Here is a 12,595-nt window from a genome sequence, read left to right on the forward strand (position 1 = left end):
CGACAACTGATGATCCACGCCACCAATACTGATTCCAGCGGTCTGGATAAAAAAAAATGAAGAGAATGCTATCGACTTCCGTTCGCCACCACTTACTGCAGCACGCCTGGCCAAGCACAGATACTGGTGTAACGGTGATACTACTGATTAGGGAGGCACTGGTATCAATGAGGCTGAGGCGCTTTTGTGTCAAACATCTCGCATTGGAGACTACTGTAGTGGCAAATTACCCACGATAACTCTCAATACATTCCGCTCGCCACCAGCAGTTGGAATGAGTGCGCGCTCATCCCCAGGAGACCCCTGTGAAAGAGTCACCCCACTGAGACCACAAGTGAGCTTCTACTCAAAGCGCCGCTAAATTTAGGTGACCATGAAGACCTTGTTGATAAAACGCTTTACTCTCGAACGATTAAATCCCATAGAATACCATTATAGTGGATTGTCCAAATAGTGACAGAAAATACGGGGAACCGTACGATTAATATAATGCAAGGTAACTTGAACTGCCGAAGTTCATTTATAAAGAATGTGAAATGTGTACGAGCACTTCAGTAAACAAATGCTAGCGAGTGGCCGTAACCAGCCCCGATAGCAACCGCCTTTGGGTCCTGCAAACCTTGGTACGTATTGGATGAAGGGAAGGTAACACAAGTTGGACGCTGAACGCAACCGTGAAGTGGATGGTCTCCGGATTCGTCATTGTTCATGGCCGAAACAACACCACACATACCATGCTCATTCCACCCCCATGTCCAAATACGACCATTCTCATCTAACGCCATCGAATGTTCAGAGCCCGCTGCAACATTCACAATCTTAACAGGTCTACCGTTTCCATCATCGTCGAAGACTACGAGCCCAGGAGTAGGATCATATCGCGGGCCGACAGAATCAACAGCAGGGTATGTTGGCCGTCCGAGTTGTCCTAGATCAGCTCGACCCCACGTGTAAACCGCCCCGGTGTCTGGAAAACAAGCATTGAGGAAATACAGTCAGCGGAATTTGTCAGAGAACAGTAGTATCGTGAGGATTCATAGACTCAATTATTGTAAGCCAAGTCAAGTAAGAAAAAATAAAACGACGCAGCGAAGCTTCAGGACAGAAAGTGACACACCAAAAAGGAATTGTGGACTGAATGACACACAAAACTGACAATGCATATACACCCTCTGTCTGTCCTAATGGAATTCCTGTATTCTCAGGACTCCTCAGCAGCGCATATACTTAGCCACACAAAGGTTTGAAATCGACGTTTGAGACGCGAGGTCTGTGTGTTACCACTACTTCACCAGTGCATGCTGGAAGCACCTGAATATCCCGTTTCAGTAAAGTGATAAGCTCGCCCGACCTCCGGTATCACAATTCCAGACTTCCAATCTTGACACGTCAAAAGATATGCACAGCTTGTGAGCACTAGAGAATGAAACATGAGTCCAGAACTTCTACCTTTGGAATCCCAAACGAAAGCTACAACCTTGACTGCTAGTCGGGCTTTAATAGTTTCATGCTTGCGAGGAATACATTGGTTGAGAGTCTATTCCACTGGGTTTGATCATAGTAGGATGATCAAAGATGAGCAAGTCCCCGTAGTACGAGTAATCCTATAAAGAGGTGTTTCGGGGAGGGGGGTAAAGCCATGCTGTTTCTTGCAGCGAAAGTGTGGAGACAGTAAAGTGTTACCTCCAGGCAACCAGTATTTCCATATTTGTGGAAACTGGGACACTGTCTTATCCCAAAGAAGGAAAATCTAGGGTACGCCCGCACCAAAACCGTTCACCAGTTGATTGTGACTGCCAACAAATTAGCGACTACGGTCAAAACAGAAACAAAAACTACCAACACCACAACATGGTTCCAAGCGCGCATTAGCATCAGGAGTGAGATACCTGCACCCTCTGGCCTGTTCTTCGTGGCCAAGCGGATCAGACCACTGAAAAGGCAGGGTAGTCAAATAAAACCCTGCTGTCCGCTCTAATCTGGGCGAGACTTAAGTCAAAGGCTAAAGAAAAGCATCTCGAAACAGAGCCAAACGCTCTGTTGCTGTCCTGTAGATCTGGTATCAATAACCCAACCACTGTCACGCGTCGAGAAAAAACTGAAATGACTTTCCAATGAACTCAAACAGTTCAGTGTCCATAATCCATTCCAAATGTTGCAACACACATATCTCGCTGAAGCCTTACTTTTCCTGCTGTGGATGCATGTTGTGTTTCCGATACATGCATGCAAGACCCCATTTCGGTCACGCACCTCAATCCGCTTACAAGATCGGATATTCCACATTCCATTCTTCAGGTATCCAGTGATCCTAATGCAACGGTTCCTGATATTCGTGGTTTGAGAGCTGTGCTTACTGGAGGGTCGAAAGCGCCTTACTGAAGATTAAGTACCAACAAATGGCTATGCCATACGATTAGCTGGTTCGACTAAACTTGATGGAACTCGACAACAATCCGGCATACGTCTCGGCCAACTAAATTTGTCAACCTAATGAGTATGGATTCCATCGATGGAACGGGCGTTGTCATCCTTTCCGGTTACGTGGACACTTAATTTGGATGACTTAGCTCGGACGGTCTTTAGTTGGCCGGTAATCAATAAAAAACGAATGGCTTCACTCAGCACACGCGCTCATATCCATTTACCTGGAGGACAATGACTACACATGGTCGTGGACTTCGGTGGAGCATGTAACTATTAGTTAACGGCGGTGGCCTTTAACTACAGACTGCAGTCCCTTCTGGGATAAGTAATTCTATTCCAGTCGCACCACCATGCGGGTTCGTCCATCGGTCTATTTCCACAACAGAATGCACAAACCAACGCAAGAACATTCAGCTCCTCCACTCCAGCGGCTGTAACTCAATAGCATTGAGCTGATCTTCTGGAAAGCCGCTGCGAAAACGTAGCCACACTGATAAGGAAGAGCATTTATAGGGTGCATGAAACAACGTGAAAGAATGTACGCTCTCGGTCTAAAATTGTCGGCTGGAACAAATGATCACCGAACACCATTAAGCTCAGCGGTGGTAACAGGAAAACCAGAGGAACAATGAGTGACCACGCGATAATGATAAGTTAAGACTATGTTTAGGCATAAATCACAGACTGAAAGGTTGTGGAGTCTGTCCCTACGTGATCTTTATAATGGACCCCCATCTATTGAACACACAGGTCCAAACAATGAATATGTTTGGTCTTTGTTCAACAGTTGACCCCTAAGCGATGCGAAACAAGACAGAATAAATGGAAATTGTTCTGAAAAACAGAAGCCTGAGACTTACCAGTGAGTCCAACTATATGGCTCCAGCCAGAAGCGATTTGAACGACTGGGCGATCTCCAAACAAATGACGAGAAAAACTCAGACATCGGGATTCACCAAGTGCTCTGGGTTCATCAGCTGCTTGAGGCCCATGAAAGTAGCGAAGGTCACCAAACACCAGGACATAGCCCTTATCTAGAAACAACCATATAGAAACATTACACTAAAAGGAATTAACTGAACAGTTGCCACAGTTGATGCACGCAAGAAGCGAGGTGGTAACATCATGAGTGCGAGGAAGCTACAAATCAAAGCGCAACACCGATAAGTCGGTGGTTCAAAGCAACTTCTGATTTTCCTACCTCTCTTTCTGGGCTTCGGAAGGTATACAGTATCTGAACCCTCTGCATTCTTCGGCTTTCATGAAAACCATGTACCACAGGTGAACCATTTGGCGTAATAATTTGGTACTAGAGTGAAGGGGATCATTAGTACCAGAGATCTACAGTATTCTAAGAAAAAACTACGCTTAAGAAGCAAGCTGTTCTCTTGCGCACCAGTTGAGTCCCTAAAAAAGACAACATGGGTGGTGAAATCCCAAATCAAACACAAGTACGCCATACATCAAGAGGAAGCAAGGTGGTAAATCACTAGAGAGATAGCAACATCAGTGTTGACGCTCCACTACGGTACAACAACAAAGTTTAATTAAAGTTGATGCCTCTGATTGGGAATAGAAAACATTCGATCAGGGAAGCGCCACTTACCGTTCATCCAGGGTATCTTTTTACTATAATTCACCAACTGCGTTGATCATTTGAAAAGTTGCACTTCTAGACGCACCTGTCCAAATATCTGATTGATAGCTGATTTACTAAGTAGATTTGGATCACAACCTCCTGGCTCGAATGGTTCAGGCGCTCACCGGCATAGGTGGTTATGGGCGCACTGCACACTCTGGATGGCCCCATTTTAAAAGGCCCAGAGTCACCAGCGCCCAGTGGATTGCAAACATCGTGTTCAACCTCGTTATCTCATGAGTCGAATTCTTTAACCACAGGCCCCAACTGGTGCCTCCCGCGAAAACCATTTGCTTCAATCTGGGCAACCTAGTAGCATCTCGCCGTCCCATAAATTATGGGCCACTATATGTACTACTAGTTTATGTTTCCCCGCAGTGATCTTAAACACTGGTATTGTGTTGAAGTATTGGTAGCTCGGGTGAGTTTATTGGTTGCAGATCAGGTGGCTGTTGATCTGTTCGCCGAGTTTGACAACTGACTTGCAAAAGTTTCGTCACCATACGACAAGACATCAGTGGGCAGTCGGGTGGGTAATTCCTCTGCCTGTGTGCACTTACATAGCATTTAAATAATATCCGTAGTCTTCTAACGTGATTGGCTATTTGAAGGACAGCGTTTTTCATGAATCTATAGGTCCGTTTGTGACCTTTGTTGCGTTGTGGTCTGCGTCCCTTTGAGATGACTGGTTATCTCAACGCCTTCTATTTTAGTAGTTTCTTCCCTGGCTTCTCTCGATTTGCATTGCGTTGTGGTCTCCGCGAGACTGATTGGTTAGTTGCACCGCCATATTTTCCCATTGTAATGGCTAGTGTCCCCAGTTAATTCGGTACCTTGGTTTATTGGTTGGACGTCACCTGCAATCAAACTGATGTGTCCGTTTGGATCGGACTTTCCTGATTCCCTTATCCTGCTCCTTGTCTGGTTGCTTCCACAGCCCAGAGCTCTACGGTTCTGGCGTTCTCTTGCTCTTAGTGGTTGGCACCTGAGATCAATTTCGATATGTTTGATGACAGGTTCTTCAGTGGAGTACCACGCTCACATAAATTCACGCTCTTTCTTCAGTCTCACTTGAGTCAGTATGCGGACGCCGCTCCAGTCGAAATCATGTCTTTCCTGATCTTTGTGTACGGAGCTGAGGGAAAATTGATAGGGACTTCCATTAGCGAGTTTGTTTTCATGTATTCTGGTAGAGCTTCCTTCCCGTTTGTCGCAGTCCTTGCATTGAGTCTTGTATATGACATTGTTCTTCATCATTGGATCTTGTTTTCCTTTTGGTTTTGATAGTGTCCTCCACAAAGTTGTCGCAAGTTTGTAAGCGACCGTAGCGCAATGCTACCGTAAGAGCCTTGTCATTTCAGCCATGTTCTTGATATACGGGAGTATGATTATCTACATTTCGTGCTGCTCCATAGACCACATTTGGATTCCCGAGGGATATCCAGGTGAAATACCTTGGGTATCCATTTCTCTGGAACAATATATACGGGTGTTTTCCATCTTTAGTTTGTTGATAATGATGTCTATTGTGCTACGGTGCGCCTCAATCCGCTTTGTGACGATTTGGATGGCTGCTGTGATAGCTCAGTATTTGGTCCGTATGCATTGCCTTTCTGTAGATCTCAGTTTGTAGCTATCTGTTAGGCAATCTAGTGATGAAGATATCCAGAAATACCAGTTTTTCGTTGTCTTCTCAAATTGTGAATTCGATCTCGTCGAAAACGTTGTTTAACAGTTGGCTTACTCGTTGCATTTCACTCCTTTTGATGATCATAAAAGTGTCGTCCACGTAGCGGATCCACATTTTAGAATTTTATCGAGCAACACTATTTGCTTCAATTTTTGCATTATGAATTCTGCAAAAAATCCTAAAAACGGCGATCTTATTGGTGTCCCTCGTATTTGTTCATTTTTACCAACACCTCCACGAGCTCCCTCAAAATTATTAAAATCCAGTATTGTGATAGTAGCAGGCGAATCGGATGCCAGATTGAGACAAAACGGGAAAACCTCCTAGGTGGCCATTTTGGCTGCGATCCTATTTATCATAATAACAGTGGCAGACTGGTGAGCTTGTGCCCGGACCCCGACTTGTTCCTTATCAGGAACGACTACCGACACGAGTCTTCACTACGGTACTTGGCATCACGGTCCACCAACAACAGATAAGAATCAATTACACCACCATTAAATTCGGAAGACAAGGTTTTCGTTACTTTCGGTTTCTTTCTGATTATGCCGTGGTGTGCAGCTCCATCGCAATTACGTTGAGAGGATGCAAGATCAGTGGATCGGAACGCATGGATCCAAGCTACTGTTTACTATAGCATTCTACTATAGTTCCCTTAAGAAACTTAACACCGATCCTGAGGGTTCTGAGTCACATTTGGTCAACCGTTATGTACTCATAAGTATCAAGTAGTCGTGGACGAAATGAGTGTTGCGTTCGACTACTAGACCTGTTCAAATGCTGCCACCAAACGGTGCGGAAGACGGTGCACACCTTGCTCTGGAGCGTAATACCGCCAGGAGTTCCAGAACTGAATACAAATCAGGGAGTTTGGTACCTTAAAAAGAGCTGTTGCGTGTGGAAACTTCCACAGCTTGATTCGCGGCAATCTGACTCCGCATGATAGACTAACCTTCGTGGATAATACCAGAAACCACCTTAAGAGCAACGGCCACTATACTGGTACCCCGGTGGTTTTCGTATGTGTTTGTACCCTTTTTGAATATGGAAACAACTGTCGAGAAGGTACATTCTATCATTATTCTTTCCTCGCCCCAGATCATCACCATTATCGACAGCATGACATCAATGTTCAACAGTCATGCTTCGCTACCGTACGTATTGTCAGTTGCAGGTATCACGGTTGTGCGTGGACTAGAACACTGCGAGGGCGCCCACACTTAAATAGGAAGACCATCACAGTTCTCAGCCAAGGCTCGAAAACCTGACCGAAAAACAGTGGTATTTGGTGTGAAATGTAGTTACACCACCATTTCTAACCAAAAAGTCATCGCTCGTTTTCTAACCCCCAACAAGAAGGGCTAGGACACGGTGATGGTAGGATCTCTAACTATCGACCAATCTGGTATGAGAGAGTGCAAGTGTCGCAGGGAAACCCCCACAGCATAGCTCAGTGAGTCACGGAGGCACACAAAGCATCACACCAAGGTAAGACCCAGTCCCTCGTTGATTGCTCACTCCAGGTAATTTGATGTAAAATAGTCCGGAAACCACAATAAACTCGTCACTTTCTCTGAACAGTGAAGATGCAAATCATATGGGTCAGGTGCTTTTCAGCGTTGGTGCAATGAAACTGCGTGTTGGACTTCCGCTGTTAATGGCAGACTGCTATCGACGTTCAATTGGTCTTCCGTGAGGTTGAAGTGATGAGGACCAGCCGAACTGTTCTTTGAAGCTCTTAGCCCATCGTCCAAGATGATGTTTTTGTGGGTGAATTGGGGTCCCATCTTTTTCGACGATAGTTTCACTAACACCAACCGACTTCCAAGCAGTTGATTAGATTAGATATCGTAGCTGCCACGCCGTCAGCTAGTGTATCAGGTCACCGGACACAAAAATAGTAAAGCGCAAGAAATATAGACTCATCCTCAGTGGTTTGAGGTGTACAACCGAACCGGGATCTTGTATGCGTAATTCCGACACACAACACACATAGATAGAAAGATAGAGCAAGATCTGATAAAGAGCTGTCTGTCGCCCAATTTGACAGAGTAAAGACGTTGAAAGCCATATGTGGAACAGAACCCTTTAATTTAAGAAAGGTTTATAGTGGTTTATTTTACGAGACAAAAATTTGTATGCAAAGCAACGGTTGCGCAAGTGATAATTAAATGAGCCAGAAGGACTCCAGCGACGAACATGTGAGGAGGAGCCAGTGAACGAAGACCGGTAAGGGTAAATGATACCTCCCAACTGCCCAGGCCGAGGAAGAGGGTTTGGTTGAGGTACCTCACTTTGAGCCTTTTACTAAAAGTCTGGGGTTGGGTTGCACGCAGAAGCCACCATACTACAAAACGTCTTCGGTTGTTCCGGAATCTAGTAGTATTGCACACAAATCGATTCCGGTACAATACGATCATCCAATTGAGACTCAGCAGCGCCAAGTCTATGTGCATGCGCACCCATAGCCCCGGCAAATACAACAATGACTGGGCTTTTAGGCAACCGCAATAAGGCGGAAGTTATCTTTGATAGTATGAGCGCTAAGGTCGCAAGGAGATATAACAAACTCGCAGCTATTTTCGGCGCATTTATGATATACTCTCCAAGACTCTGCCAAATGAACCGCACATGGGCGATTATCAACGGGTAGACAGACAATCAGGGGTCCTTCAGTTCAATGGTTCAAAACAATACCAACCCTAGTTGTCATCGCCATCATTGAGAGCAACACAAAATGAGAACACTGGTTTTTAACTCCCGTAAGGCCGCAACAGAACTAGCCACGGCGGCAAGTGGATCACTAGTAGTATGCAAACGAAAGCGTGAAGAAACCAATGGAAAAGTTGGTAAAACCGCACTTGGGTCCTGAATCTTCGTTTCACCGAGAGCACGCACTAACAAAAAGCAATTCCAATGTAAGATATCCGGTTCCTCTAAGAGTGCGAACGGTAAAGGATGAAAAATGAACCGAATATCGCGGCTTAAATAATAATTTCGAAGTGTCTGAGGCCGTGGTGGTCGAGTTAACCTTAAGTATCGCAGCTAACGGCAGTGGTCGACGAACAGATCTGCCAGTCCTTACGAATGGGCCTACGGAGTTGTCAATAGCAAGGGCTAAAGCGGGAGAGAAGTAATACACGGAAGAGGAAGGAGGATGGCATCATTAGCAGTGTTTTCACATACCCGTGCTGCAAGGCGACCTGGGTGATTGTGTCACCCGATGACCGACGTGGCAAGCGGCCATTCGTAATTATGCGATCCATAGTTGTACGAAAGTTGGAATACTGTCGGGGCGTCCACGTCTGGACAAGACGACAATCAGGGTTTTCAAATAAAGTCCTGAGCCCAAAAGTCCAACCACAGGACAGCGGTGGATGGTACAAGACCACGAAAGCAGGCTGCGCTGAGCATACACAGGACCAGCAGGATGGATCACTGCTCACTGGCCAAACTGGTATGAGACTGTGGGTGTCACATGTACACTCCGCAGTACAGTCCAAAAATGTGATATAGGGGTGTATAAACTATCACACGGTGGAAAGGTTCAGACTTCGTGATGGACTCAGTAAAATACTGACACAGGACGGCTATTCGAAGCCATTATTACCTATTCCGACGTTCTTTCAAACTGCTACAGAGGGAAGGTAAACTAGTATGAAAAGACTTTTCGACCATGCGGTATGATAATAATCCACGAAACAAAGCCGGAGGCAATGGTCGATAGTGAAATTAGAATCTACCTGTAGCGATGACGGAATGTTGAGCTCCAGCTGAACAGCACACAGGTTTACCATACAATCGGTTGAAATTAAACCGGACGACACCAGAAATTGAAGTATCGCATGGTGCACCCAGCTGACCTCTTCGATTAGCACCCCAGGATAGCACTTCACCGTCAACTAAAGAAAATGGAGCGAGGTGATAGAATGATTGCATACCTGAAACAACCAGTGCATGTCGCAGTCCAGCAGAAACCATTTGAACAGGTGGAACAGTGACTCGGAACTCTGCGTATGAACTGAACAAGGCAACTCACTGGCTGTACAGAGTACGAGGAAGCAGGTGCACCCAATATCTGCCCATGCATATTGGACCCAAATCCAATCAACTGACCATCATTCGTCAAACATAGCGTAAAGTCCCAACCACAGGCGATGGCCACGATAGGATGAGAGGTATTGAGATCAATAGGATGAAGAAACATTGGGTCACTAGAGTGGCCTATCTGGCCATGAATGTGTGAACCACAACCAAGCGTCTGAAGTCCTATTTAAAGTGATGTGAATAAGACCAAATTGAGGTACCGTTGGAAACTACAGAGTGTCCACCACCACCCGCAAGAAACAAAGCTGTTGACAATTGAGTGGTTCGATCAGCCGTATCAAAAAACATTGCATCACAATGTATCGGAACCGGTACACTCCGATCACCAGCGTCTCCAGTGCCTAGCTGACCCGAACTATTTGCACCCTGAACCCGGTGATTCCGGAAGACAAGAAACAAACCCACGCGAATAACATGCTTGTTTGGTAATCACCCCCGAGAAGAGAGTGGAAAGCAGAGGACCCAAGCCCAGGTCACAATTCTTTGTAATCTGAAATGAGAATGTATTAAATGTTTCACACATACAGGCAAAATGTTATCGTCTTATTTAGTTGAGTACAATGGAAGGTGGTAGCACTCGCCGAGAGCGTTTACGGACAGAAAGTCACTTAATATCATACATTGGTAACGTGCAAGTCTGACCTGAACTTCTGCTGCTTTGTAACGGTTGCCACCATACACAGTAACATCGGTACTGACAATGATGCTTCGTTTCCATACAACCACAGAGTTTATCTTGCAATATTTAAGGCCTTTGAAAAGAAAAGTGGGTGAGGGAGGGGACTTGATTCCTGCTCATCGCAAGCAATGTGAGGTACCTACACATCCAAGCGCACAATCAGAAAATCTGGAGGAAAACTAGCAGCAAAAAAGCAAATGACATCAATCAGCCGCCACTTCTTTCAATGCCTCCAGTCAAGCATACGCGGGGTCGCGGCAGCCACATCCTGCAAGGCACATAACACCAGCAATGCCCAAACTCTCCATAATCTTTTCCACCCCTTATCCAAAATAGTGCGCAATTTGTGACAATCTGGAGGCAGAGAGAACAGCAGAGAGAACATCTCGTAGACGGTGTTTTGGCATGTGTAGTACACGGCTGAGCCACCGAAGTTGATAGTGCTGGATGTTTTCCGTGACTGAAGTACCTCATTAGGAATCCGTTGACGCCATCTGACACCATCAGCGCTTCTGAGGAATCGGTGAATCCTTGTGGGAACTGAAAGCCAACGTAATGGAAGAGGCCCAGAAAGCCGGGTATGCCCGAAGAGTAGTTCAGTTCATTCGTGTCCCCGATCCCCGGAAACTACCTGAGTGAAACCATCAATTATCAGAATGGAACGACCACCTTGAATGCAGAAGACCACCTCAACTGTTGAGCCGAATACTTTGAACACGCATCGCAACCACTACCTGAAAATTATCTGGAGCCCACAGTTGACGTGGAACTCTTTACGGTGAACCTAGAACCCTCTACTGCCTCCAAGGCTTATGGCTGCATATGTTCTCTTAAGCACCTCCGAGATTCTGATCCGGATAACCTCCCATCCGCATCGTTCAAGGATAGGGGTAAGTCTTCAGTCAGCGCTTGTCCGATCTGTTTGCCTGCATTTGGGAAAAGAATACTGTCCCAGACAAATAAGGAGTCGGTGATAGCGCCCATTTTCGAAAGTGAGTGTGGCAACCACAGAAACGAGAATTCAAGGTGTAAGGATAGTGAGGCGAGATAGCCCAAGTGGTTAGAGCGCGAATTTACTGACCGGAAGGTCCGTGGTTCGAACCCGACCTCTGCCCCTCGACTGTCCCTGTCTAGGCTTGGGCAACCTGGCAGTATCCCAGCCCTCGTGCAACCTTCGGATGGCATGGAAGTTAGGCACCGAAAGAATGCTACAGCTGCAGGATCACTCAATCCAACTTGAGGAGAACCACATTTTGGAGGCAGCAGAGACAGTGTTGAGGTGCTTGTCCACAAACTGCCTCAGCCTCTTCAACAAACTCGGCGATGTTTAACAGTCAGCTTGCCTTAGACAACCGTTCACAATCGGACTCACAGAGACCTGGCTCACACCAGATGTCTCTGACGCGGATCCGTCTATCGAGATCTCGAGATCTTACATGCAGCCCTACCAATCCCGATTGTCCTCTCTGACACCACCCATGCACCCTTTTGCGATCCACTCTGGGTCCAAATCCCGCTGCGCGGGTCCGATTCTCTCCTTCTCGGTGTGGTCTACCGTAGCCCCTCGAGTCCACCTGAAGATGACCAATTCCTCATACAAACCCTTGAGCAACTCCCCTCCAACTAACACTTAACTCATCTCCAGCAGGTAGGTGACTTCAACGCCCCAAAGGCCTCCTGGATGGAACTCAAGCGCGTCAAATCAGGCGGGCTTTTTGCAGCGGCGCTGATTGAAGTCGTTCAACAGAGCGCTTGGACTCAACATGTCCTTGCACCCACCAGATACCGCGCAGGCCAACAAACATCCCTGCTGGATTTGGTCATCACCAACGAAAGACACTTCGTTGATCAGGTAAAAATTAACGTTCCACTGGGACATAGCGACCACTGTGTGCTGACCTTTGATTTCATCTGCTATTGGACCAGAAATTCCGAACCTCAAACGTGGTTTCCAGACTTCTGCCGTGCAGACTTCTCAGGAATGTGCACCTTTCTTGAACAAGTCACACTGGGACCAGCTTCAGTGGAAGAACTACATAGGACTATTGTCCAG

The 12,595-nt window shown here is 46.3% G+C and overlaps 1 protein-coding gene across 1 annotated transcript; it reads right to left on the reverse strand.

Moving 5' to 3' along the window:
• Positions 1 to 5: 5 nt before the first annotated feature.
• T265_12924 (hypothetical protein) lies at positions 6 to 9,737 on the reverse strand (the record flags this gene model as incomplete). The annotated part of the gene is made up of 5 exons (XM_009166292.1): positions 6 to 42; positions 734 to 967; positions 3,288 to 3,461; positions 9,500 to 9,658; positions 9,698 to 9,737. Coding segments are annotated over 5 exons (642 nt in total), but the record flags the coding sequence as incomplete, so codon positions are not given.
• Positions 9,738 to 12,595: the final 2,858 nt, after the last annotated feature.

This window comes from Opisthorchis viverrini (genome assembly GCF_000715545.1).
Source record: "Opisthorchis viverrini unplaced genomic scaffold opera_v5_24, whole genome shotgun sequence".
Classification (NCBI taxonomy): Eukaryota; Metazoa; Platyhelminthes; class Trematoda; order Opisthorchiida; family Opisthorchiidae; genus Opisthorchis; species Opisthorchis viverrini.